Below are 27341 nucleotides of genomic sequence, written 5' to 3' on the forward strand. Positions count from 1 at the left end.
GGCAAGGAAGCAAGGGGGAAGCCAGGAGAGGACCAGCAAGGAGGGACAAAGAGGAAGGCAAAAGAAGTAAGAGTAACCAAGGGAGCCAAAGCAAGAAACAAAAAATTGGCACTGAGCAGGGAAATACCTGCATTGAGACGCGAGGCACTGCAGACCGCAGCGTTTGTTATGCCTGAAATCCAGAAGCCGGAGTCAGTCATTGACTGCTGCCCAAACACTAGACCGCAGCAAGCTCTTTCGACCCAAAGGTAGCGGAGCGTCATCTTGGTGGAAAGAATGGCGGCCATGAACCATGGAGGCATCTGCATGACGACCACAAAGTCCAAACACAGCGATTCGTGACAAGATGCTTAACAGAAAAGTGTGACTGCATTGCCTTCTGCTGTACCTGTCCTCTGGGGTGGTAGCTTAGACTGTTGCTGCATCCGCTGCTTGCACAGCTGTATGTTGGTCTACATATTAGGACAACGGGTGTGTTGCAGGTCATCATGGAGGAGCATTGACAGATGACTGAATCCTACAAAAAGTAAAACAGCTGTGAGGTGGATTGGTAGGTATATCAGTTTGTATGACCTACAACTTGAATAATGGCAAATGCTTCAGTCCAGAGTGTGAATACACTGGTAGAGTCATGCGTGAATCCCCATACTGGCATAGCCAGGGATGCTGCAAATCAGAAGTGAGTTGCGATAATGAGCAGAATGGCCGTCCTAAAGCTAGAGTAGAAGGGATTGCTGTGGCTCAGCACTGAAGTGCTCTGGCAAGCTATGTGGTTCCAAGTACTGGCACAATGGGGTCCTCCAAATGACAGGCCAGAGATACTGGGCATTGTCCTTTTTTTTTTTTGCTTTTGCTGCCTCTTTTTCCTGGCTGAATATGAATGGTGAGAAGGTGGGTTTATATCCTACTGTGTCTATCAGATGTTAATGCTTATGAATGCTCTGGCACTGCCTACTGGAGCAGGTTGCAGCACTGGTTCATTTCTGTAATGCAGACACTTTCTGCTACTATGACAACGTGCTATTTAAAAATACTGAGAACATAAGCTCTTTCTCTTCAGCTGTTTGATTCTTTAAATATTACATGGTTCCCCCTCAATCTTCCTGTACTCTGGTCCCTTGCAGTCATGTGGAGTAGAAGCAGACATTTGGGATTCATGTCTAGCTGGTGTTCTATGAGAAGTGTCAAAGATGCTGCCAATGGACATCTGGCCGGTTGAGAAATGTTGAGCTTTCAGTCAGGTGAGTGCCTCTGAGCAACAACTAGGCATGGTTGGCCAGGTGTCAAAATCTGCATGGCGGAGGTATTAACAGCCTTGTGGAGTCACCAGCCTGTCATGCTATCTCCCAATTTCTCTAAAGTCTACTCCACCTCTTGTACATCCACTAGTGTAGGTTTATCCGTGCATGGCATGTCTGGGGCATAAATAGGTATCTGAAGAAAACTTTAGAAGATTAGAGCAAGTAACTTAGATTTTTAAAGAAGAGTACAACTATATTTCTCCAGCTTTGGATCTTCAAGAGGGCGTTAAAATACTACCTCGACCGAGCAAAGTTCTTCAGAGCCGCAAGACAACTTTTCATAGCGTTCTATTACAAAACAAGGTATTGCAAGATGGATCTCTTCTACGATCTCCTTCTGCCATGCTAAGGCCAATAAACTGTTGCAGGCAACAGCCAGGGCACACTCCACAAGAGACATGGTGGCCTCAGCAGCGCTATGGGCCAGCATGCCCATAAAGGACATTTGCCAGGTGGTTACATGGGTGGTGCCTCACACCTTTACAAGGCACTGGAGCCTACAACAGCAGCATGCAGAGGATGCACAGTTGGGAAAGGCAGTCCTGCAATGGCTGTTTCTATAAGGTAAGCTCTGCAGCTTCAGGGGTCATCTTTTGGGTGTGTATACATAAGGTGCAAGCAGACATTTTATTTTCCGTTTTTTGCCTGTCTCCTCCAATTAAGTCGTACTGCTATGCAGTCTATTTACAGCATGTGAACCTTTGAAAGATCCAATGCTGGAGACGGGGGAGTAGTTTCTTACAAGAAACTCCATTTTGAATGGATTGTGTCCTCCCACGTATTCCTCATCTTTGATATAGGCAATATCCAGCTTCAGCTGGTCTGGAAAAAACATTTTTGGCAGAAGGCACTGTGCGTCGATGCAGTCGGACTAGATGTCCCTTGAGGGCCTCCGTCTTGAGCATAATGTCATCGAAGGCATATATAGAATGCGCATCGCCAGTTGGCTTCAGTTCTGTTTTTCCGCGTAAGCTTATGCTTCGAGAACTACAGCGCGCTTCAGAGATTTCCTCGAGAAATATCCGAAACTGTCTTTGTCTTCAACACTGACTACCCCAAAGACAGGGTTTAAAAAGTGTCAAGACTGCGATGCCAAGATGTCGCTGACTGATCCGCATTGAGTATGCTTGTGATGTTTCAGTGTGGAGCAGAAGACCTTGGCTTGTTCAAAGTGTCAACCGATGACCGGAAAAGCTCTGAAGGAGCGTAAGAGGAAATTGGCAGAAGGTAGATTCCTTAAAAAATCCCTGTCATCTACCCCTACGAAAAAGCCTTCTTCTGACGAAGCGAGGGGAGTCTCTCATTGACGAAAGAAGGCGAAAAGGTCCAGGTCAACAAGTGGCTCCCATCACTCCTCTTCGTCGTTGAGGAAGTCGAAGTAGAGGCATCATAAATCGCCTACTTCGACATCCTTGACTGACTCCTCCCATGAGAGGACGATATCCTGTCTGACTAAGGCCTCCACCCCAGCCGAATGGGAAGCATTCAGGCAAGAAATGCTTAAGATATTCAAGATCCAGAAACCCTCGAAGCAGGCAGGCCATGCTCCTACCGTGCCTTCTGAAGTCAGTAAGGAAAGGGCTCGAGCCAAATCCTGCGTGCCCTTGAGCCCTGGACGAAGGCCTGATTCCCATCAAGAGCCATTGATGCCTCGACACAATGAGAAATCATTGAGGGATTGTTTGAGTTATAATTCGAAAGACAAGTCGAAGTTGTCAGCGCCATTGACGCCAGCAGCACCGTCAATGCTAGCGGTGCCATCGAAGCCTCTGGTGCAATCGATGTCGAATATATCTTCATCGACGACTCGATGGGCATCTGGCTCGAAATCTTCGAAGCCTTCTCCGCCGTTATCTGAGATACAGAAAATCTTTGCTCCTTTACCAAGGAAGGATTTCTTTAAAGCTCTGACCTCTATTTATGAGGACAATTAGATGTCTGATAATGATGTGCCCTTTGGTTTGCATTATGGCACATTAAATGTCCCCAATAGTTTTATATGAGAGGAATCCAGACTGAAAGACCTGCATGAAAATTTACAGACAGCCAGTAGAGTGGACACTTCACCGGAATCGGAATTTGGAAAGCCTGAGTAAGATGAGCATGCAGATGCCTCTTACAGGCAGTTGATGACAAAGTTAGTGGATTATATGGGATGGAGCAGACCTGCCCTTCCTTTCGGACAGGATGACCATACAGATATCCTGGATATAGGTCCTCAAAGGGGTCCTATCTCAGCCTTTGATATTGCTCTTCAGAAGAGAGTAAGTGCCAATTGGGAAGCACCGGAGTCCAGTCCGGCAGTAAATAACCTGACAAGAAAATACCCTCCATCAAATAGTGACCGCAGCTCCTTGTCGAAACACCCTACCCCAGAAAGTCTGGTGGTGCAGACCGCAACCTCTAAACAGGCAGCTTATCCGACCAGCCCTCTGGATCGAGATGATAAAAGGGTAGATTCCTGGTCAAGAAAAGTATTTTCTGCTGGGAGCATGGCTCTTAAATTAGCCAACTCCACATGTGCTTTGGCAAAGTTCACATACACTCTATGGGACTGTATTTCTCTGGCGGCTAACAATATTCCGAAAGGGGAGGAAAGAGATTGTTTGTTGGCCATTGTAAAGGATTTCAAGGAGGCCATGTGCGAGTCTCTTCAGTCGGGTTTGGATTCTGCTGACAGCGTCAGCAAAGCCATGGCAGCAAGCACCGTAATTAGCAGATTTGCATCGTTAAGGAAATCTGGATTTGAACCGGGCGTGCACTCTAGACTCCTTAGCATGCCTTTTGACGAGTCTCATCTTTTTGGCAGCAAGGCTGATAAAAGCCTTGAGAAGCTGCAGACCTCGAAGCCGGTAGCCAAATCATTTGGTGCCGCTATTAGGCAGCCTTAGCCTTTTCACTCCAGTGGAACATCTTGAAGGGGTAGATCCTTTCGCTACTACTCCTCAGTTGGAAGAGCGAGAGGAATGGCTGGTCAAAGAGGTCAAAGAAGATTCCCTTGTGGTGGACGAGGAAGAGGTGCAAAGCCCGCTCAAGCAGCAGCATCTTTACCAACAGCCACTGCTTCAGCCTCCTCAAAACCTCTCTGAGCTCTTGAGTCACGACACCCCAGTGGGAGGCAGTCTGTCTCAGCATCTGAAAGAATGGTGATTGATTACTTTGGATGCTTGGGCACTACACACCATAGCCCACGGTTACTGCCTTCCCTTCATTCAGAGACCTCCAAACCATCCACAAGGGAGCCATTCTTTGAGCGTTACAGATCTGTTCCTTGTGCAGGAAAAAGGTGCTATAGAACCAGTACTGTAACTGAGAGGAACAAAAGATGGTATTCTCCATATTTCCTAATCCCCAGGAAGAACAGAGGACTGAGACCCATCTTTGAATTGAAATACTTGAACTAGTTCCTAAGGAAGGACAAGTTCAAGATATTCACACTTTCTCAGATTCTTCAGGTCCGCCAATTCTAGGATTGGTTGCTGACATTGAACCTTCAGGATGCTCATTTTCATGTGCCAATCCATCTCAAGCACAGAAAGTACCTGAGATTTGCCGTTGGCGGTTCTCATTATTAAGTTTCAGAGTGCCCAGTGTCTCCCGGCCTTTGACTTTTTGAGGTTGCTTGGCCTCATGGCTTCCTGCATTTTTCTGATGCCAGAGACTCGCCTGAGAATGAGATCCCTTCAATGGGCTTTCAGGACACAATGGTCTCAGTTTTCGGGCCACATGCCAGACCTACTTCAGGTTCCAAGCAGGGTCGCAAAGGATCTTCTGTGGTGGGCCTGCGAGGATAACATTCTGAAGGGAGAACCTTTTTTGCAACCATAGCCGGAGATAACAGTAGTGACAGAAGCCTCACCTGTGGGGTGGGGAGCCCACGGCAACTATCTGACAATCAGCAGTCGTTGGTCTCCATCGGAGTCCAAACTACATATCAATCTTTTGGAGCTGAGAGCAATCAGACTTGCGCTGAAGGCTTTTCCGCCCTTGGTACAGAGAAAGAATGTCCTGATAAGGACGTACAGCACAGTGGCCATGGACCACCTCAACAAAAGAGGAGGTGCAGGGTCACTACCACTATGCAGATAGGCAATGCAGCTCTAGTTCTGTTCAATACAGGAAGGAATCTCTCTTATCAGCAGTTCACCTAGCCGGAGAGGAGAACACAGTAGCAGACACTTTGAGCAGGCAGAGCACAGTCTCCCACGAGTGGGAGCTGGCTCAGGAAGTCCTTCAAGAGATCTTCACCCTTTGGGGAACCCCTCAAGTGGATCTGTTCACGACCAGTGTCAACGGTAAGTGCGAACTATACTGCTCCAAGGAATTTCCCCAAGAGGAGCTCTAGGGGACGCGATTGTGGCGGACTGGGAGTTTACACTCCTGTATGCGTTTCCTCCAGTCCCTGTCATTCCTCACGTGGTCAGGCGGTTGAGAAAGTTCGGGAAATCCATGATTCTAATTGTTCCGGATTGGGCCAGGAGGACGTCGTACCTGGACCTTCTGGACATGTCCATCTGCCCTCCAATACGTCTCCCACGTCACGACACTCAGCCTTCACTCAGCCTTCACACATGGTTTCTGAGAGGCTGAGGTACAAGGATTGGGACCTCCCGGATGGCGGAATGGAGATTTTGCTTTCGGCCAGAAGGCCAGCAACGTTTGTACTGCTTCTGTTGGAACAAATTCTGCAGCCGGTGCAGCTGGTGCAGGGACAAGAGTGTGGACCCTTGGTTTGCAAAACACCAGAGGTGTTATCCTTTCTGCTGCACTTGGCCAATCTGGGACTCCAGGTTGGGACCATTAAAGGTTATTTGTCAGCGCTTTCCATCTTCAAGCGCTCATCTGAGGAAACTTCATATTTTAAGATACCTTTGGTGATACAATTTTTTCAGGGACTCACTAATGTGTTCCCTCCATCTCCTTTTCAAGTTCCCGGTTTGGGACCTTAACCTGGTGTTAACATTTCTTATGTGTGCACCATTTGAACCACTCCATTCATGCCCCTTAAGGTTACTATCGTTCTTGACCATCTTGTAAGTGGCACTAACATCAGCCCCTAGAGTGAGTGAGTTTCAAGCACTATCCTCTAAACTACCGTTTACAGTATTTCATAAGGATAAGGTCATCCTGAGGCTCAAGCCTTAATTTCTACCTAAGGTCATTTCAGACGTTCATATAGGACAATAAATTGTGTTATCCACATTCTACCCTCCACCTCATCCTGACAAGGATGAGGAGAGGTTGCACAGGCTCGATCCTCGAAGGGCTCTGAGCTTCTACATTTCAAGGCTGTCAAAACTTTGTCTGGATGACCAACCAGTCATAGGTTATACGGGTCATAGACTGGGGCAGGCAGTAACAAAGCAGACCTTATCCAGATGGACTATTCTCGTTATTTCCAAATTTTACAGGCTAGCGGGAAAGGATCCTCCAGAAGGCGTGAGAGCCCATTCCGCTAAGGGCATGGCTATTTCGTCTTCTGTGCAAAGAGGTGTTCCTTTTAAAAATATTTGTGAGGCTGCTACTTGGTCTACAATACACACTTTTACTAAGTATTACTGCCTTGATTCTACAGGATGGAAGCTTTGTTCATGGTCTCTGTGCTCTCTCCCTTCTCTTCTTCTCCTATTAATGGTGGCACACGGTGGGAGGCCCTCTTAGCCCCCTTCCACTCCTCTAAGGTCATCATTAATGTTTACCTGAATGGCACCATCTTGGTTCAAGGCCCTCAGGCCAACCTTCACCACTTTGATAGACGCTTCCCACGCCTCATTGATTTCCTTTCTTCTCCTACTGTCCCTTCTCTCCCTTGTTTTGGCTTCCTTGCCTCCCCCCTCTGGCTACTCCTTGGCTACCTTGCCCTCTCCTCCTTCCTCTTCTGCCCCCCCTCGGTCTCCTTCTACACCTCTGCAGTGTGTCCCACTGATTTGTATCCCTCCCAAGAAGTTTTTCAAGGTTGGCAACCTTCTCCATATTGCCACTCTCAACTCTCGCTCAGCTGTCAAACACTCCGCTGACATCTGCCCACTCCTGGAAGAACTTGATCTCGATGTCCTCGGTCTCACCGAGACATGGTTCACAGCCAGCTCTGTCACAAGCTTTGACACTCTCCTCCCTGATGGCAACAAAATCCTCTCCGTGCCTAATCCAACCGTTCCGCAGGGGGTGTAACCTTGATCTTCCCAGAGTGGATTCCTGCCTCTGTCATTCCTATGCAGGCCTACTCCTCTTTCGAATGCCTTGTCTGCAGGCTCTCTCTCTCTCGCCTGGCCACTCTCTTACTTTGGCTACTATCTATCGGCCACCTAGTCAGATCACCTCCTTCCTCTCTGAGTGGGCAGACGTCTCCTCCTCCCTCCTGGCCTCGACACTCAACTCCTCCTTCTTGGAGACTTTAACATTCAACTGGATGCTTCCTATCCCTCCTCTGGACCCTTTTGCGACCTCTGCGACTCTCTCTCTCTCTTTCTATTCTCCCCTCTGGCCCGACCCACTCTGCAGGGCACACTCTGGATGTTCTGACCTCCTCAGATCTCCCCCTTACCACTCCTCTCTCCTCGAGTGATCTCTTTCTCCTTTCCTCCCATCTCTCCCTCTCCAGCCCTCAGGCCAAGCCAACTCCAACACTGCCACCTACCTTCTCGGTCATCCAACCCATGAAGCGTGTGTCGGTTGAGGCTTTCGCCGCCACTTTCTTTCCCCCTCCTCCTCCTCTGGCTGACTTACATCCTGGCACAGATCTTTCCATGCTCCACTCTTCTATCCCTGATACTCTTGATGTTCTTGCCCCTGTCATGACGATCCGCTTGAAGCCCAAAGCCAAGTGCAACTCCTGGTATGACTCTGACCTTGTCACTTTTAAACGCAAATGCAGGGTGGCTGAGAGGAAATGGCTAGCTTCTTGCGCATCCTCTGGCAAACTGGCCCGCCGCCTGCTCCAAAGTCAATACCGGCTCTCTGTCCGCACTAAGAAGAGAGCCCACATCCAAGCCCGCGTCTCTGCGGCATCTAACAATTTGGCTGAACTCTTTAAAATCTGCAAGGAGCTGGCCAATTCTGCTGCAGTCTCTACCTCTCCTGTCCCCTCCCAGGCCCTCAGCATGGCCTTGGCTTCTCATTTAATCTCTAAAACCCAGAACATTCTGTCCACCCTCTCGTCCTCTCCTCCTCCTCCTCCCTCTACTCCTTCCTCTACCTCCGGTCCCCGTGTGGCCACCTCTCCTCCCTCTTTCTCTTCCTTTCCTCTGTTCCCCCCTGACAAGGTTTCTAGACAAGTCCGATCTATGAAAGTCTCGTCAAAACAGGTTCGTCCCTGTTCTTCAAGGACCACATTGACCCCCTCGCTCCTGCCCTGGCTGACTTCTGCAACCACTCCTTTGCCACTGGAGCCTTCCCTTCCCCCCGAAGCACTCTCTTGTGCACCCTCTTCTCAAGAAACCCTCAGCCGACTCTTCGTGCATGGCTATCGCCTGATCTCCATCACTCCTTTCCTGGGCAAACTCCTGGAAAAGCTGGCCATCTCCCAGCTTAATCTTCACACTGAATCTGTTGGTTGTGTCCATGACCATCAGTCTGGCTTCAGAGCAGCCAGAAGCACGGAAACTGCTCTCCTGAACATCCGTGAAGGCCTGCTCTCTAACCTTGCTTCTAATCTCCCCTCTGTCCTCATCTTACTCATGGTCAACCATGCCATCCTGCTCATGATAACCTGGGTATCACCGATCAGGCCCTGGCTTGGCTGACCTCGTTCCTCTCTGATCGACCCTCCTATGTCCAACTTGGGTCCTTCCTTTCCTCTATCTCACTCTCTACCTGTGGTGTTCCCCAGGGGTCTAACCTCTCTCCCTGGCTGTTCAACCAATACCTGACACCTCTTGCGCACCGCATTGCCACTCTCTGCTCCAACTTTCAGTGCTATGCGGATGACACTCAGCTCATTTTCAGGCTCCCCTCTGACACCTCTGCTCCTTCACTCATCTCTGACTGGTTGTCTGCTATCCAGACAAGTCTGTCACCAACGATCTCTGCCTTAATGCCAGTAAGACAGAGATTCTCCTCATTGGCACACCTGCACCATACTTTTCTTTCACTCTCTGGCCGGCCTCCCTTGGCCCTCTTCCTGCTCTTACCTGTGAGGCTAAGAACCTCGGGGTCATCTTTGACTCCACACTCTCATTTTATCCTAACATCACGTCAAAATACCAACTGCACCTCCTCAGAGGTATTCTTCCTTTCCTCTCCTTTCCTTCCCACAGAAGCTCACTGTCGCTAGAGCTCTGGTTCTCTTTCTCTTTAGGCTGGACTACTGCAACAGCCTCTTTCTAAATCTGCCTGCTTCTACTCTCCGCCCTCTGAAACTCATCCAGAACAGGACTGCAAGACTTGTCCTTGGCCTCAAGCCCAGGGATCGTATCGCTCCAGCACTGAAATCTCTCCATTGACTCCCATTGGCTGCAAGGCGTAATTCAAGACCCTCTGCATTGTCCACAAGGCCTTCTGGGGCCTGGGTCCTCAATACTGCCAACTTTCTCTTTGTAAATATCTTCCTACTCAAGCTCTTCACTTCTCCACCTCCAACTCCCTCAGGGTCAGTCGCTTCTCCAAGCAACGACTTGGTGGTAGATCTCTTCAACTGGGACCTCCCTCTGGAACAGCCTCCCTGCCTCTCTGAAACTCGAGGAGAACCATCTCCAGTTGCAGAAGCACCTCAAGACCTTCCTCTTGCTTCTGCCTTCTCTATTCCTCTCCCCTGCTGATTTGATTTCCTGTCTGATACTGCACTTGTCACCTGGCTACACTCTGATTCTGGGCCCTGGTCCCTACGGCAACCCTTGCACTTGGGTCTGTATCTGTAAACCTACAGTCACCCTACCTGCACTTTTGGACACCTAGTATGGTGAAATCTGAGTTGAAGCGGGTTGTTCTACTTGAGAAGGATAGGAAAAAACAGAACTCAAGCCAATGGGTGGTGTGTGTGCGATATATGCCTTCAATGACATCTTCCTCGAGACGGAGGCCCTCGAGGGACATCGAGTCAAATACATCGATACAGAGCGCCCTCTGCCTGAAATGTGTCTTTTTCCAAAGCAGCTGAAGCTAGATATTGGAGCTATCAAAGATGAGGAATACGTGAAAGGAACATCCAGTCGAATGAAGGTTACCAGGGGTAAGTAACTTGTTCGTCTCTCTCAGTGTTAGGGACATTTTCCAGACATCTGGTGAGGAAGAGATTATCCTTAGTGGGAGAACAGAGTGTCTACAAAAAATGAAACCAAATCTTTCCTGTTGGGTAAAGTAGCAGAACAGTTTGGTTCAGACTTACAAGGGGATGGACTGGAGCAAGCTACAATTAGTCCCACACACATACTCAATAAAATACACCACAAATATTCAATAAAGTGATAAGACAGATTCCACCTCGCTCCAAAGACCATAATATAGTGCACCAGCCTAACAGAGAAGTAATAGGCCTTTATAAGTCACAGAAAGCAGGGAGGAAAGTGGTTACAATTATATAGAAAATAACTTCCAAAGGCTAACAATTAGTAAACAAAATCAGATTTGCTGTACTGGATTCACTGTACTGGACCCAAAATGGTCCTCAAACACCTCTGAATAATAAGAAAAAATGCAATCAATCAGTTTATTATAGCACTATTACAGCCTATCGGCAAGAGGGAACTGAAATGATTTATTGTACAAAACATTTATAAAATCACTGTTTCGAGTGGATTGTGTCCTCCAACGTATTCCTCATTTTAGATGTATTCCATCCAGCTTTGCTACTCTTCGGAAATGTTTTCGGCAGAGGGCACCGGGCGTCGATGTCGATGGTCTCTCGAAGGTCTCGGTCGAGGATGACGTCATCGGGTATATAAGTAGCATCCGTGGCGCCCGTTGGCCACAGCTCTGTTTTTCCGCAGTATACGTTGCTTCGGAGATTCGGCACGCCTCGAGTTCTGTGAAGATAATAAATAAACGAATATGTCCTTGTCATCGATGCCGACCACGACCCAGAGATTGGGTTTCAAAAAGTGCAAGTCGTGCGGTTCAAAAATGTCGATCACAGACCCGCACCGAGAGTATCTGTGGTGCCTCGGAGAAGGCCACGACATGGACGCCTTTACGAAGTGTCAGGCGATGACGGGGAAGGCCTTGCTAGAAAGGAGGGGAAAACAACAGGTAGGTCGCAAACCCAACCGTAAAGCCTCTAACGTCGAATCGAGGTCCCGTGAGGAGAAATCTCCTCGACGCTTAAGCCATCGGTCCAGGTCCCAAAGCGATTCCCATCGCTTGTTGTCTTCGATGAAAAAAACGAAGAAATGACTCCTCAGACGAGTCCCCAAAAAGAATGGAATGCCCCACGAAACATTTGTCCTCCAAAGAGTGGGAAGCACTCAGGGTCAAAATGATGGAGGTGTTTCAGAAAGCGAAGCCTCGGTCCGCGCCTTCTTCAGAAGCGGCCGGGAGCATCATCGCTCCGACACTCGCACGCCCTCGAGCCCGGGTGATCAAAAAAGGAAGGATGGAGAACCTTCCAGGATGCCGAGCGAAAAGGACCGCTCGAGTCGAGTCGACCGCTCGAGGTCACCGACGCCGTCCGAGACCCAGCGCACCTCGAAGGGCAAATCTTCGAAGAGCGCCTCAACGCACTCGAAGCAGGCTCCGTCGACGAACACTGTTTCGTCAACGCCATCGACGCCTTTGTCGACGTCGACCCCAATGCCCTCGGCGCCAAAGGCTCCAGCCAAGCCAGGCCAGCCAGAAAAAGGGAAAGACAGGGTTACAAGACCTGTAATACCCTCAGAGCCCTGTAATACACCTCTTCCTCCTCCTCTCCCAGAGAAGGTTTTCAAGCCTCTCCGTAGGAAGGAGTTTTTCAAGTCCCCGACCTCAATTTTTGAGGAACAGGAAAGATCTGATGAGGAGAATGTACCTTTTGGGCTAGAATATGGCACCCCAAATGTCCCAGAATGCCTGATTTCAGAAGAAAGATGAATGAGGGACTTGGTGGAATCATTACACAATGCAAGTGGCATTGACACATCTCCTGAAAATGACTTTGGCAGACCAGAACCAGGAGAGCATGCCAGTCCATAATACCATCAGTTAATGATGAAGGTAGTAGATTACTTAGGATGGGCATCGACGCACGGCGCCCTCTACTGAAAAAAATGTCCAAAGAGCAGCAAAGCTGGATGGAATAAATCTAAGATGAGGAATACGTTGGAGGAACATGCAATCGAAAGAATGTTACCAGTTGGTAAGTAACTTGTTCTTCTAGCTAATATTTTACTTTATGTTCTATACATTTCCAGGTAATTGTCACGATCTTGGCCTTGCGCGGAGGTAGCACGTACATCTACCTCCCCGTTGGGTCTTGGGGGCTGGGGGTGTTTACGACACAGGCTTCCGTGACCCTCCGGGGAAAGAGGGTTAGGGTCCGCTGGTTGGTTAGGTTGGGGTGGTTAGGAAAACCAGATAACAAGGTAGGAAAAGGAAAGAGGAGGGATAAGGGAAAGCTGAGTGGTTTAGATGTGTTGCCCCTCCTGGGGTTTTGTTAAGCAATTGACACTTCGCCCAGCACCCCTTCACTTGAGCACATATTCTACTTTAGAAACTAGATGTTGCTTTCTCTAGATTGCACACATTAACAAATACACTATCTAGCAGTATGAATATTACAGCATACCCACTGATCTGCAGAACATAAGATCACCACACATAGAAATCACATTGCAATAAGGTAGCAAGGGAAGCACTTAGCTTCGGTTGTCAGCAGGAGACTCGGGGTTAATTCACCAGTGTTCTTTCTTGCTGAGCGAACAACGGAACTCCGCTACAAGAACCAAAAAACAGGAGTGAGCGTACATACGCTTAAGAAATGGATCACACATGACATACCGCCGGAACCCGGCATAAACGTTAGCTACATTAAAGTTTAGACCAAGCATGAATAACTTTTGTCTGAGCTCCGGCTCGCAAAGTAGCGAATGAACAGTGCCGGTGCTCTGTTCTTGAATTAACTGTGCCGGAATTCCGGCTGTAAGGTTTGCAAGGAATAAAGTCGGAAAACCCGACTCCACGCTTCGCTACTTGGCGTGGAGCTGCGCGGCTTCAAATAATCACAATGCCGCCGGGCTCCGAAACGTCACTGACTGTGAAGCGTAATGCACTCTGAACGAGTGTTCGAACTAGGACAGCAACAAGGATTAAATGCACTTATCTGTAGGACTCAGCGGGGCCTGCAGAGTTCGCAGGCGGGGTGTGGCCCCGCTGATAGCTGCCTGCAGGAGCCCGCTGGAAATACGTCTTGCCTCTTCAAGATCCCGTAGCGCAAGCAGCGTTCCACGTGTTCCTGGCGCGCATGCGCGTTCTGCAGGGCGGGGTCCAGAAGCTTCCCGGCGTCTCTCCTGCACGCGAGGCTACTGGAAAATGTAGTCCGGTTCCTCCTTTCCTTGTTTTGAAGGGCTAGGGGGCTGGTTTGCCCACACGTAGCCCTTTGCCTGCAAAGGACACAAAGCAAGGTTCTAAAATAAAGGGGTTTTAACCTCTGTGTCTCACTTTTCCCGTGATTGCCACCACTCAAATTACTTTGGTGCTGCATGCTCCCTCCAGCCACCAGGGGTATCCTGACAGTACTCCCCCTCCCAACAGGTCCTGGTTTAGAGGGATTGTTCAGGTGAAATGTTCGAATCAAACGAGAAGCATGGACATTAGTAGCTGGCTCCCATGAGCGCTCCGCGGGACCATAGCCCAACCAATCTACCAGGTAATGTAAAACTCCTCGCACAATACGAGAATCTAGTATGCATTTCACTTCAAACTCTGGCACACTATTTACCATGATAGGTGGAGGCTTACTAAGGCGCATTAAGGCTGAGGCAGGCTTTAACAGGGATACATGGAAAACCTGATGTACATGCATTCTAGGTGGTGAGGTCAGGCGAACAGCCACTGGATTTATGATTTTTTCAATGGGAAAAGGGCCCACAAATCGGGGTTGGAACTTCCTAGGGCCTTGCAAGTGTAAGTTTCGTGTGGCCAACCAGACCCGATCCCCAACTTTATATGGTGGACTAATTCGTCTTTTTTCCGGTCTGCATAAGTCTTATATGCTTGTTTAGCTTTCTCTAGGTTTGTTTTGATGACATGCCATACTTCTATTAAATGTTGCCTATGGTTCTGGACTGCTGGTACTGAGTCTGTAACATGGGGCACAGGCTGGAACCATGGATGATACCCATAGGTGCCATAAAACGGTGTCACTTTAGTGGAGGAATGCATAGCATTATTATACGCTAACTCAGCTAACCAAAGGGTTTCTGCCCAAGAAGAATCATTGTCGTAGGTCATACATCACAGGTATTGTTCTAGAGTCTGGTTTACTCGCTCGGTCTGCCCATCAGTTTCGGGGTGGTAACCTGTGGACAATCGCAAGGTAATTCCTAATGATTCGCAGAATGCCCTCCAGAAGCGAGAGGTGAACTGTGCACCCCGATCAGAGATGATGTGCTGTGGAATGCCATGTAGGCGTACTATATTCTGGAGGAAAAGGTCTGCAAGCTCTTTTGCCGTGGGGACCCCCTTGCAAGGTATGAAATGTGCCAATTTGCTCAAAGAATCTACTATTACCACTATGGTGGTGAAATGATGACTTGCTGGTAGGTCCACGATCAGGTCCAAGGAAACAGTATGCCAGGGTACTGGAGGAGTGGGTAGGGGTTGCAACATGCCAGCCGGTTTTTCTTGGGTTTTGACCACTCCAGGGTGCCCTACAAAGGGCGAGTCATGACACCACTTAATGGCCTGTTTACGCGTTGCGGGTGTTGGTAAGTACAGGGATGACCCAAAGAAGGGTAAACCATTTTTAATTGTTTGTTTTTTCCCTGGATTATTCCATTGCACTAATTCTTGAGCTGACATGGCTTTTCGTATGTTATTGAACATATCATCTACTACAATACTACCCACAATACTCGTAGGTGGTACCATTGGCTTCGGTTCCTCTTTTTTATCCAGACTAGGGTCGGGTTCTGGGTAACGAGACAGTGTATCAGCCTTTCTGTTCTCAGTACCTGGACGATATGTTACCACGAAATCGTACTCGGCAAAGTGCATCGCCCATCGAAGCTGTCGGGGACTCAAAGCCTTGGCTGATTTTAGGAACTGAAGATTCCTATGGTCCGTCAATATTGTAATCGTATGCCGAGCACCCATCAAGTAATGACGCCACTCGTCAAATGCTACCTTGATGGCCAGGAGTTCTCTATCGGCTATCACATAATTTCATTCAGCTGGTAACAGGGAACGTGAGTAGAAGGCCACCGGGTGCAATTGTCCGGAATCGTCTCTTTGGGATAAAATTGCACCAAGAGCATAGCTGGAAGCATCTGTTTCTATGATATAAGGACGCATGGGATCGGGATGGAGTAGCACAGGAGCAGTTGTGAATGCAGTTTTTAAAGCTACAAAGCTTGCCTCTGCAGCCGCATCCCACTGGAAGGCTACGCCTTTCTTGAGTAAACGGGTGATGGGCTGTACTTTGGCTGCAAATCCTTCTATGAACCGACGATAGAAATTCGCAAACCCCAACACCGTTTGTACTTCCTTTACAGATGTGGGAGATGGCCACTCCGTGATGGCTTTGGACTTTTTTCGGATCCATTGTAATGCCTTTCAGCGATAAAATGAACCCTAGGAATTCTATTGAGGTTTGGTGGAACGCACATTTTTCCAGTTTTGCATAGAGCTGATGCTCACGCAACCGTAGTAGCACTGCTTTTACGTGAGCCTGATGTTCCTCGATGTTGCGTGAGTAAATTAGGATGTCTTCAATATAGACCATAGTGAACACGTCCAAACATCCACGCAAGACCTCGTCCAGAAAATGCTGAAAGGCGGCGGGCGCGTTGCAGAGGCCGAATGGCATGACTTGATATTCATATAGACCGAACTTGGTTCGAAAGGCAGTCTTCCATTCGTCCCCCTCACGCACCCGCACCAGATGATACGCTCCTCTCAGGTCTAGCTTGGTGTATATCTGGGCGTCCCTCACTTGGTCTAATAGAGTTGGTATCAGCGGTAAAGGGTAGCGGTTCTTTATGATTATCCGGTTAATAGCCCTATAGTCTATACATGGTATTAGGTCCCAGGTCTTTTTAGGAACGAAGAACAAAGGGGATGACACAGGTGACTTAGAGTGACATATGAAGCCATTGGCCAGATTCGTCTCAATATAGTTTTTAAGGTGCTCGTTTTCAGATTCTGTCAGTGCATAAATCCTACTACAGGACAAGGCCGCTCCTGGTTCCAAATCTATTCTGCAATCGAAAGTTCGATGAGGTGGCAAAGTTTCTGCAGCGGCTTTACTAAAAAAGTCCCTAAAGTCCTGATAGACAGATGGTAGGCCAGTTTCAACACTCCCAATAACATGTTCTTCGTAGGACACTAAACTTTCGATCTCATCAAGGTGGCAGTTTGTTTTACAATGGTCTGACATGAAACACACCGTTCCTTGGGTCCAATTGACTTCGGGGATATGGGTCCTCAACCATGGCAGACCTAGAATCATGCCAAACTGGGGCGCTGCCATCACGTCAAAGCTGATGTTCTCAGAGTGTTGTGGACTACATTCTAAACGTACCCACTGAGTTTGCTTGGTAATTAGGCCTGAAATCAAGGGTGATCCATCTACATATTTTACCTCTTCACTCCGTTCCTTGGACAGTAACGGAATCCCCAATTGAGTTACTAAGGTTTCGTCGACAAAATTTCCAGTAGCACCTGAGTCCAGCATCAATGACACCGGTATCCGATGATCCTGCCAAGAGATATGGCCTGAAACGGTCACATGTGCTACTTTGCTTTGCAGGGTATTAGCTAAGGAACTAGGGGTGTTTTCAGATTGGCTCGCCGGGGCCACCCTCACTGACGAGCTTTCGCGTTTCCCGGCTGCTCACCTTTGGGTTTTGCCAAGCATTCCCGAACAAAATGCCTGGCCTTCCTACAGTAAAGACAGAGCTTCTCTCAACGTTGTTTGTCTTTCTCTTCCTTGGTTAAAGGGCCTCGAGCCGTCCCTATTTGCATTGGTTCGTCTAGGGGTTTTTCGCTCTTACCAGGTTTTGGTTGGTGATCCAGACGGACCATGGGCTTGGGTTCCCACTTACGCTCATCTAGCCTCCTCTCATACTGTCTTTGATCCAACCGTAAGGCCAGGTCGATCATAGCGGAGCATGTTTCGGGTTGGGGATCTACCTGAGCTATCAAGTCTTTTACCTCGTCCGTTAGTCCTTGGTAGAACAGAGCTAGGCGCTTCTCCTGAGGCCAGTCTGTCTCCACAGCCAACCGATTAAAGGTGGTTACATAGGAAACCAAATCCCTACCCCCTTGACGTAAAGTGAGCAATTCCCTGTCCTTAATTAGAGTTGCAGCCCTTCGATTGAATATTTTCCCAAATTCCTCCAAAAACATGTCCCACTGATAGAGAAGTGCGTCATCTTTAGTAACCAGCGGAGTGGCCCATGATGCTGCATCACCCCCAAGATACGAAATCATAAAGGCCGTGCGGGACTAAGCCGTGCGAAACACATTTGGTTTGGTGATGAAATGCAATTGGCACTGCATTACAAACTAGTTGAATTTTTGAGGATCCCCATGATAACGTTCTGGAGCTGACAAGGGGAGTGTAGGCTCGGTAGATACCTGTACCTTGACTGGGGTGGGTGGTGCATGGTCCGCGGGCAATGGGGTGGCCTGGGCATTTGCCTGAACAGTTAACGTATGGACCTGGCCAGCCAAATTAACATAGTCCTGTCTTGTGGCAAGCAAATCAGTTTTCAAGTCTCTTAGGGCATTTAATACCTCCTCCATGGTGACGTGCTACCTGGGGGCTTAATGATACGTGAGCTTGCGCTCCTGTCACGATCTTGGCCTTGCGCGGAGGTAGCACGTACACCTACCTCCCCGTTGGGTCTTGGGGCCTGGGGGTGTTTACAACACAGGCTTCCGCGACCCTCCGGGGAAAGAGGGTTAGGGTCCGCTGGTTGGTTAGGTTGGGGTGGTTAGGAAAACCGGATAACAAGGTAGGAAAAGGAAAGAGGAGGGATAAGGGAAAGCTGAGTGGTTTAGATGTGTTGCCCCTCTTGGGGTTTTGTTAAGCAATTGACACTTCGCCCAGCACTCCTTCACTTGAGCACATATTCTACTTTAGAAACTAGATGTTGCTTTCTCTAGATTGCACACATTATCAAATACGCTATCTAGCAGTATGAATATTACAGCATACCCACTGATCTGCAGAACATAAGATCACCACACATAGAAATCACATTGCAATAAGGTAACAAGGGAAAGCACTTAGCTTCGGTTGTCAGCAGGAGACTCGGGGTTAATTCACCAGTGTTCTTTCTTGCTGAGCGAACAACGGAACTCCGCTACAAGAACCAAAAAACAGGAGTAAGCATACATACGCTTAAGAAATGGATCACACATGACATACCGCCGGAACCCGGCATAAACGTTAGCTACATTAAAGTTTAGACCAAGCATGAATAAGTAGCGAATGAATAGTGCCGGTGCTCCGTTCTTGAATTAACTGTGCCGGAATTCTGGCCGTAAGGTTTGCAAGGGTTAAAGTCGGAAAACCCAACTCCGCGCTTCGCTACTTGCGTGGAGCTGCGCGGCTTCAAATAATCACAATGCCGCCGGGCTCCGAAACGCCACTGACTGTGAAGCGTAATGCACTCTGAACGAGTGTTCGAACTAGGACAGCAACAAGGATTAAATGCACTTATCTGTAGGACTCAGCGGGGCCTGCAGAGTTCGCAGGCGGGGTGTGGCCCCGCTGATAGCTGCCTGCAGAAGCCCGCTGGAAACACGGCTTGCCTCTTCAAGATCCCTTAGCGCAAGCGGCGCTCCACGTGTTCCTGGCGCGCATGCGCGTTCTGCAGTGCGGGGTCCAGAAGCTTCCCGGCGTTTCTGCTGCACGCGAGGCTACTGGGAAATGTAGTCCGGTTCCTCCTTTCCTTGTTTTGAAGGGCTAGGGGGCTGGTTTGCCCACACCTAGCCCTTTGCCTGCAAAGGACACAAAGCAAGGTTCTAAAATAAAGGGGTTTTAACCCCTGTGTCACACTTTTCCCGTGATTGCCACCACTCACATTACTTTGGTGCTGCATGCTCCCTCCAGCCACCTGGGGTATCCTGACAGTAATGTCTTAGCTCAGGTAAGCACCTTTTAAAGTCACTTTAAGCAGGCTTGGTTGAAAAGTTAATATAGTTATGAAAGATTATGTTTATAGAAACTATAGAAAGTAGAGACTCAATTATTGTAAGGTTTTCTTCAATGTTTGTATATGAGATACCTATTCACCTTTGGGGAGTTTTGTTTTAATCAATGGGACAAATCCTGTAGGCTAGGTGTAGTTATGGTCAAAGGTAGGTAAGTTCTGCTTTTACTGTATAGGTGAAGCTGGAGAGGCAACCAGCCAGATGGGGAAGCCAAGAGACACCCAAACAAGAGTTCGAGCTCAAGGTTCGAGAAATAGCTGGCCAGGAAGAGCTGATTGCAGAGGGAGCAGAAGGCCCATTCGAATAATGGAGATAAGCAGTGAATGATGGAGCTTCAAAAACCCACTGCTTCAGGACCCACAAGACATTTGAGAATGTAACCAACTATGGGATCAGGACCCAGAGATATGCACTCGATGGATGCTCCAAATTCAGTCCAGGAACAGCAGGTGTACAGATGCGTTTGCGTGTAGAGTTGAGGACCGGGGCTCAGAGTAGGTTTACTTGAACCTTTAACCCAGCAAGGAAGCAGACAAAGGCACATCATAAAAGACACCTGGGAAAGGCAGCCTACAAGGCAGAGAACTCTGCAGCAACGACAACAGCGACAGGAGCACTGCAATAACCAGCAAGGGTCACAGGTCATCCCAGGGGTGCAGGAAGATACAGACAGCCAATGGAATGGTTCCATGAAGGGGGCGACGGCTAGAGGTCGACCAAAGACGTACCACGATGGAGATTAGTCAAGCAGAAGCACGCTTCTTAGATTTCCAAGGCAGGAAACCAGGGGGATCCTCTAGGTCAGGCGCTGTGGCCAGAAGGATGTTTCCAGGGTTCCAGTGACTGCAAGTGTGGTTGAGTCTAGAAAGAACGGCCAGTCCGGTGTGAGAAACCTAAGGGTGTCTCACTGTCTGAACCCCGGGGATCTCTTGCGCAGGTGGCCAGGGCACAGCCATCGGCCTTGTATCCAGACCCTAGGGGTAGACAAGTGCCAGAGTATCACTTGGGTGAGGGGTTCTCTGGGAATGGCGGAGAGATATCCGACGGCAAGACGTGGAATTCCCACCTTTCCGACACACCCCTACCTGACATTCCCTCCACCTACATAGGGTGTTGTGATTCCTAGCTCGTTAACCCCTCCCCAATTCCTATCTATACCAAGACAAGAGAGAGGTATTTGAGAACAAAGAAAAGGGAATTACGCATATTACCCGGTCGTTTACAACAAGGTGATTGTCCCACTTTTTCTGACATCAAGTTACCCATTTTTTCCACTATCCCTAAAAAAGACTACGACTCCCATAATTTCTCCCCAGTGCATTTTCCAGAAACCACTCGGATGAGGAAGAAGAGAACAAGAGCTGTGAAGATTACTCATAGGTATCAATGCACCAGGGTTTCCTATGGGTAGTCGCCATTTTGTCCCAATAATGAGGCCAGGCCAGGTCAGGCCTCCCACTACAACTATTTACACCTGAATGGAGCACAGAGGCTAGGAGGAGAATTCGAGCTGAAGGGACCCTGGAAGGCCTGGAGGACCAAGGACTGCCTAATTGCTGGGCCTGTGAGTACAGGGGAGGCTGCAGTTAGGCGAGGGAGTACAAACTCCAGGGAGCCAAACCAGGGGCAGCTGGGGTCACTTGGCAGTGCCCACTCCAAAGCTCCTACCCTGGGCAAACAGTAGGGCCCAGGTCTTTGAAGGGCAGGTGGTAGGACCCTGACTCCAACAAATCATCCCCTTTTGCCCTTGCTGCTCCCAAAACCGCCAGACTGCCAAAAGGGGAGCTAGCAAAGTGTAAGCAACATCTGAGAAAAGTGCATTCTGGGACTTGAAGTCCAAAGACTTTGAATTTGACAAATCATGAGGGGTCCGAGCCCAGCTGAGGGAGACCTGTGCAGGACTTGTAAAAAGGGGGTCTGAACCCGACTGAGGGAGACCCCTGAGCGGAGAAAGCCAAATCCTAAAGCAGAAGGCTGGATTGTGTATCGAAGATGCCAGCGGGTGATCCACGTGAACTGTGTTTGAGAAAGGTCTGAGGCTGACAGAGGGGGTACGGCATGAGGTCTAAGCCCGACAGAGGGGGAATGGCATGAGGTCTGAGCCCAACAGAGGGGTATCCACGTGAACTGGGTTTGTGAAAGAACTGTGCCCAAAAGAGGGGGGTCCATGTGAACTATGAATCTTGAGTTTTGTGAACTGTGAATCCTAAAAGTGATGGTGAATTGTGAATCCTGAAGAAAAGGAACGTCCTTGAACTTTCAAAGGAATTTTGTTTTTGTATACATCCAAGGCACCCTGCGAGAAAGAATCTTTGTTTTGGGAAGAGACTTTATCATGGAAAGGCCTGAATTGTGTCCTGAGCTGAATCCTCGTGCCGTAGAAGCCCATGTGTTCTAAAGCCAGAGTGTGTTACCTTGTCCCGTGTTGAAAACGTGGGGAAAGGACCCTTGTGGCTCAGTTATCCTGATGTATCATTTCTGAACACTATTTTCTTTACATGTACATTTTCCCCGCAGACATTTGTTCTTATAGTGTAAGGGCAGGTGATAAGTTTTGTTAGTATACGCCATTTTCTGCTGACGGTCACTACTAGGACTGCGTTATTTATTATTTGATGGTCGACCGTGCCCCTGTCCTTAGAGATAGAGCCAGATAGGCGTTTATGCAATCCTTATTGTTCAATAAATACCCTTGAACATTGAATCTCTTGTATTTGTCATCACTTGTGATACCATGTCTCACTTACACCGGCCAGCTAAGAAGAGCATTCAATGAGATTCCATCAGCAAGGAGGAGCAGGATGCACAAGACAGAGGAGACCGTATGGCCAAAACTAGGATCCTCAGTCACCACCCATCTTCACAGGAGTCTTCGGTTAAGGATCAAGAACGACACAAGGCATGTACAGTACCTCAAACTGAGAACTCCTTCACTCAACAGCCAACAAGTCACCATGCAGGAAGCACACTAAGCTTTTGATAGTCAGACAATCAGACTGGGCCAAAAAATCACAGAACAAACAGGCACTCTCATACTGCTTGTAGATTTGGAAGTCTGAGGAATTTATGCCAGCATGGACCAGTTTAAACCACAATTGAGGATTAATTTGTGGGTTCAGGTTGAGCCTCCTCAGCAAAACTAGCATTTTGGCTGTGCCTCACGGTCCACACAGACAAAGACAGACCACAAAACGAAATGTCCGGGATCAGGGCTATGTAGGTGCGTTGGGCTACTAATCTGGTAAAAGTGGCTATAACCTAGTGTAGCCAAAACGAAATCACACCTGCCACTAGCCTACTCCAATACATACTTCCAGGGTGATCCAATCACTCTGAGGCCAAAATGGCTGCTTAAAGAAGCAGCCCAACCCTAGTTTCCATGTGGGCTACTAAGGGCAGTGTGCCAAAAAGGGCTGCATTGACAGAAATACCTCAGTAGAAGCTCTTCTCGTCCCAAAAATTTGGAAAACCATGATAGCCAGCAAACATGTTTTAGTGGACCCACAGAAAGGGAGCAATAAACCCAAAAATGTAATTCTGGCTTAACAATGAGTGTTTGGGCTAAAGATGAAAAACAGTACCCTCTGACTTCAGAGTGGATGTTTAATCACTCAGCTGTTACTGACTGACCTGCACTGCCCCTGTAATACTCTTGTGCGTAACATGATTGCAATAGAAAGCTTATTGGTGCGGTGCACGAAACAAAGGTGGTATTTAGGAGAAGATAGACTCTGTTCATAGATTATATGAAGAAATTCAGACACCAGTAATTTCAGGTAAGACTAAGAGTGCTTATTTTGTTTCATGTTAAATAGTAACCATTGAAATGCTGGATAAATATCAGGCGCAAATCCAATTGCACCAGTAGTTAAATCCATGGTTACTCTTGTATGGGAGGTTGGAGGGATGGTAGTTCGGTGGGGATGGTAAACACCAACACTATCCTTTTAACTCCTGTTCATGCGAGTGGGCTCACGGTTTGCTTTCTTGGTCATCACTTCATGCATTCTTTTGGTAATTACTATGTTGATATTCTGTGGAGGACTGACCTGGATTTAGTAGGACAATGTTGCATTTCAATGAAGACTAAACTTACATTTTCGTTAGTAGTAATAATGCCTGGTGGATTGCTCTTTCTGTGTTATTACATTATTTTACAGCAGGCTTCCCTTGTCTTGCCACCTATTCTGCTAACTCACACTAGGTTTTCATGAATAGTCATTGTTTTCTTTTGCTTGCCTTTAGTGTGCAGGAGACCTATGAAGCAAAGCGGAATGAGTTTTTCGGAGAACTCCAAAAGAAGGAGGGAGAGATGCGACAAATGTTTGTGCAGAGAGTCAGGGAAAAGGAGGCTGTTATGAAAGAAGCTGAGCGTGAGGTAAAATGGCAAATGAAGGGGTTTTCTCTCATTTCACAGTACCACCTAGTGAATCTTTTGGTCCTTATCGAACAGGCTCCTCCTTGCATATTTCCCCATGAAGATTCTCCAGTAGATCACTTTTCCAACATTTATCACTCCTCCATTCCAGGCTCCTCTAGTGTTTAGTGTTAAGTACCTAGGCGTGTGATGTGAAATGTCTAAAACACTGTGACTGCATAGCTTTCGTCTTTTATAAATAAGGCTCCATGTTTTTTTCTGCTGTTACTGATTGTTACAAATAAATACAGACCGAAATTTGATCGATAAACATGGGGGGAAAACAGAAAAGCAGGCCTTTCTGCTTGCTACCCTAAATTGTCCAACGTGATCGCAGGCCAATCACACTGCAGATTGGTAGCACAGAGTGTACAAGTTGTATGAAAAATAGAACTGTCATTCTTTAACATGTTGACAACATATATGTTAGGCCAGCAGCGTTCACAGGAGCAACCATTTATTGTTATGGAAAAAACGGAGCTGATATTGATCTGGAATAAACCAATTCCATTTGTGTCCTGCATGTCTATGTGTGCGTGTGTGTATATGTGTGTTTGTATATATTTTTTCATTTGAATAAATGCCGAAAAATACAGGCTGCAAATGATCATTTTAAATGACAAGTAATAAATGTGGATCCCTACAGAAATAACGGGCACAAATAAATATGGATACATAGAGACGGAAATGACAGGAAAAAAATCCAATAAAACAGGGAGCCTTAGTTATACACAGCAGTGAGTTTTCAGTTAGATTCTACTACCTATTGCTAGTCCCATCGGTGCGCTAGACAAGGGGTGAGACACACTGGGTGGAGCAGGTGTCTTTCCAGGGGACCAAAGGTGTGCGTCTGTCTGATCTTGTGAAGTAGTCTGACGAGTTGTGCAGAGCCCAGCAGGTCTTCTTTATTGGTTGCCGGTTCCGAAAAGGTGCCCGAATTCATCTTCCTCAGATGAGTTTCTCTTCAGATGCTTTTGGATGAGTCAAGCAATTGACAAGGGCATGAAGCAGAAACCCATGTTCCTTGAGCACTGTTGGAAGCAAGATGCAAATCCAGCTTCCCCTCGTGTACACTGCGCCATTCAAACATTTGGCTTTCGCCAAGGATGGGTTGGCTTCCACATTCAAATGTCTCGAGGCATTTTTCCATACAAGCGCACACAATGTGTACTCCGCAGCAGTGCTTCATAGACAGCCATTCATAAATCCTTTCAGGTCCAGTCATCGCTACTCTGCTCTCCCACCCTGTAGTGTCGAGAAGGCCATGAACTGCCATGTGTTAGTTCCCATGGTTACAGGAGTCTCACTATACTTAGAAAACCTGGTCACCGTTTTAATGGGGGCCTTTAGGGTACAAGACTAGCTTCTGTGAACTGTAAAATGGCAGCAGCATTTTTCAGCCTGCTAAAAATACACAAAGAGCTGCCACCAGTCCATGAGGCACACAGACAGCTAAGCGGGACAAACTGATCAGGGAAACAAACTACAAGGTACACTTGGGCACACTGCCCTTGGATTTTTATGAGCTACAGGGGGCACACTGCACAGAATTACATCCCGAGTAAGGCCCCATTTGGGGACTCCATGTGTAAAAAGGAGTTGGTAACCCAGTAGAGCAAGCAACAATTTCAGGGGACTCCCACAAGGTCATGTGATAAGATGTTTGACCAATCAACTGCCCATCACCAGAACATGCATAGATTTCTAGGGCTCCACATGGTGGTCCTGATGTTACAGTTGCGTGAACCTTGTAGAAAGTCTTTCTGTGCTGCTGTGCTACAACCCAGTCTCATGCTTAATGATGAAGTCAAGGCCGTGCTGGCTGATGGACCACCTAAGCAGTTTGGGGGTTCTCCCTTTTCATGTTCACAAGATAATTTAAGATTTTATGGTCTGTCTATGTTGTGATGGTAGATCCATAAAGGTAGGGCCTTTGGTGCCTTAATGACCAGACAATGGCATAACATTTTCAGTAGTAGCCCAATTTAGCTTCCTATCCTTAAATTATTAACTGATGGAGATGTGTGGGCGTTCCTTGCCTTTTTTCATACATTTGAGATAAGACTGTGGCTATTCCTACCTCTGTGACATTAGTATGTACAATGAAGAGTTTAGAATTGTCTGGGGACTGTGCAACAGCAGCCATGTACTTGGGGTCTTTTAGTCCTTTGAGTGCCTTCTGGACCCTCATCTGCCCACAAATCCCTTTTAGGAGACATGTTGGAGGTGTTTGAGCGATGCTGCTATACTGAAAAAGTTGGCAATAAAGTTTCAATAGAACCCTGAAAGGCGAATAAGAGCTCTCACATGGGTCACAGTAGAGCGGGTCCCCAAATCCAGTACAGCTTGTACTTTGATGATGCTGTATTGTCCCCCTACTACTACGTGCCCAAGGTTTTAACACTGAGCTCTGACATATCTGGAATTTGGATTCCTAGATGCTCAATTTGGCCTTCTTCGTGGGCTGCAAAATATTTTGGGGGTTGGTCATATGCTCTTCTCAACTAGAGATAAAGACAGCTATGTCCTGTACCTAGGCGGCACCGAAAATCTCCACTCCACAGAAGTCATTATTTGCTTGCCTACAGAAATTGAGTGGCTTTGGCCTAAAGCCATGACTACAATTAGTTCAGACCTGCAAGGGGGAAATACAGTTTACCTCTTCCCCTCATCTCAGTTTTCATAGCTGTTTGCCAGTACCCTGAGGTTTGATCACATATTCTCAGAAAATTGGCAGCACCTGTTCATTTCACTTAGTTGCTATCCCTGGGCAAGGGTTGAACATTTGCCTTGGTGACTGCATTCAAACCCAAATAGTATATGTAGTTCCTGTTCTAGGACCGCTCGACTAGATCAGTCATCACCTTGAGTTCCAACATGAGCTCAGCCATGATGAAGTCTCTTACTTTATCGACCATCCAGTCTTTCATGTTTTCACCATGGTGTTATTTCAGGGTTCAGGGAGGTCCTAGTGCAATACCATTGAAGCAAAGCTCTGCAGCCTCTTGTTGCCTCTGAGTCATTTGTGAAGAGGGTACAGTGGGTGAGGTCTGAGAAAGGCCCGCTTTCTTCTTCTTCCCCCGTGAGATACTAGGAGCAGTACTGGCATTTAATCATGCTTGAGGGAAGGTTTGAGCCTGTTGACATGAAACGCCCTTGGAGATTAGTTGGAGATACACTTGTCAACCACAGTTGCTCTCCCCTTGTTGCCTGAGGACATTATAGCAACCAGCCACTTGTCTGCCAAAGCTCTAGACTTGGTAGGCTCCATCACAGAGATTGCTTGTTCTACTTGTAATCCAATCTGTGAAGCTTTTTATCATACTGCTGCTTGA

General features: G+C 47.7%; 1 protein-coding gene across 1 annotated transcript in view; it reads left to right on the plus strand.

Moving 5' to 3' along the window:
* Positions 1–27341, plus strand: part of SEPTIN10 (septin 10) — a 671502-nt gene that overhangs the window by 541588 nt on the left and 102573 nt on the right. Inside the window, exon 9 of the mRNA XM_069636860.1 lies at positions 23835–23967. Within this exon, the coding sequence (XP_069492961.1) occupies positions 23835–23967 (133 nt within the window). The remainder of the gene's footprint in view (positions 1–23834; positions 23968–27341) is intronic.

The sequence above is a fragment of the Ambystoma mexicanum genome, chromosome 7p (assembly GCF_040938575.1).
Source record: "Ambystoma mexicanum isolate Mex_15411 chromosome 7p, UKY_AmexF1_1, whole genome shotgun sequence".
NCBI classification, from domain to species: Eukaryota; Metazoa; Chordata; class Amphibia; order Caudata; family Ambystomatidae; genus Ambystoma; species Ambystoma mexicanum.